The sequence below is a fragment of the Chinchilla lanigera genome, unplaced genomic scaffold, assembly GCF_000276665.1.
Source record: "Chinchilla lanigera isolate Chin_1 unplaced genomic scaffold, ChiLan1.0 scaffold00182, whole genome shotgun sequence".
Taxonomy (NCBI): Eukaryota; Metazoa; Chordata; class Mammalia; order Rodentia; family Chinchillidae; genus Chinchilla; species Chinchilla lanigera.
Window position 1 is genome coordinate 520,450 of NW_004955583.1, and position 1,193 is coordinate 521,642.

The 1,193-nt window shown below is 51.7% G+C and overlaps 1 protein-coding gene across 1 annotated transcript in view; it reads left to right on the forward strand.

Moving 5' to 3' along the window:
* Nucleotides 1-466: 466 nt before the first annotated feature.
* LOC102003821 (HLA class I histocompatibility antigen, B-14 alpha chain-like) overlaps nt 467-1,193 on the forward strand; it is a 3,973-nt gene continuing 3,246 nt past the window's right edge. Inside the window, 2 exon segments of the mRNA XM_013509777.1 lie at nt 467-1,111; nt 1,181-1,189. Coding sequence (XP_013365231.1) covers nt 1,039-1,111; nt 1,181-1,189 — 82 coding nt within the window. The 5' untranslated portion in view covers nt 467-1,038.

Consider the following 1,193-nt stretch of genomic DNA (forward strand, 5'->3'; position numbering starts at 1 on the left):
GCGGAGAGGGGCGGGGCGGGGCGGAGAAGTGGGGGGAGGAAATAAACTGTCTGCTGAACTGCGAAAACAAAGCGAAAGCAAAGGAACGAATGCAGACAGGAAAATGCAGCCCTCTCCTCTAAAACAGAAAAGAAAGAGTAATCACTCTTCTGACCACATTGTTTTGGAAAGTAGTTATTTTTCATAAAAATATATTACTTTTTAAAAAGTGTATTACTTTATACATGTAATGGTATGTTAACATTATTTAAACGAATAAAATTGTCCAGAATTGTTTCGATGAATGTTGATATAATTCACATAAACAAGGCTCTTTGGGTGTGTCCTCACTAATTCTAAGAGTATGGTAGGGTGTGATCAAAAACACGGTGACTGCTTAAATAGTTTTTAAAACGTTATTACAGTAAAAGACGCCTCACCATGACCCGCTCAAAATACTCCCGCGCTCTTCACACGCACCCGCCTGTCTCGCCACTGTCTGAAGCAGTTCCCTCTTCTTTGGCCCTCTGTCTTTGCGGCCCAGGTTCCCCAGATGGATTCAAAACCTCTACTTTTCATGGTCATTTTGACTTGGGGAACAGCCAGAAGTCACAGGGTGCCCGATCTGTGAGGCAGATGAGGGCAGGGCATACCGCACTGTTAGGAACCTGCCCTGGTGGCGCTGGATGGCGCTCGAGAGCAGCAGAGGCCTGTGTTTTTAATCAGCCCTGTTGCGGATCCTTTCTGTCTCGACACTCGTGACGTCGTAGGCCAGATCTCGCTCTCGGATTTTAAGGAAGTCAGTCACCGTCCAGAGTACATTTTCTCTGCCCCACACTCGTGTCCTTGGAGGTGGCCTCCAGCATTTCTAACTCACCGGAGGCGGAACAGAAACCGGGCGTAACGGCGCTTGCCTGTAATTGCAGCACTCAGGAGTCCGAGGCAGGACGATCGGCTGAGGCAGGAGGATCGCCGTGAGTTCGAGGCACGCCTGGGCTACATAACGAGACTTTGTCTCAAAAAAAAAAAAAAAAAGACAGAAAACTCCAACTCCCGAGGATGGGGGTGATGGCGCCCGGAACCCTCCTGCTGCTGCTCTCGGGGGCCCTGGTCCTGACCGAGACCCGCGCGGGTGAGTGCGGGCGGAGGGCGCGGGGAGCGGCGCGGGAGGAGGTCGCGGTCTCACCGCCCCGCCCCGCAGGCTCCCACTCCCT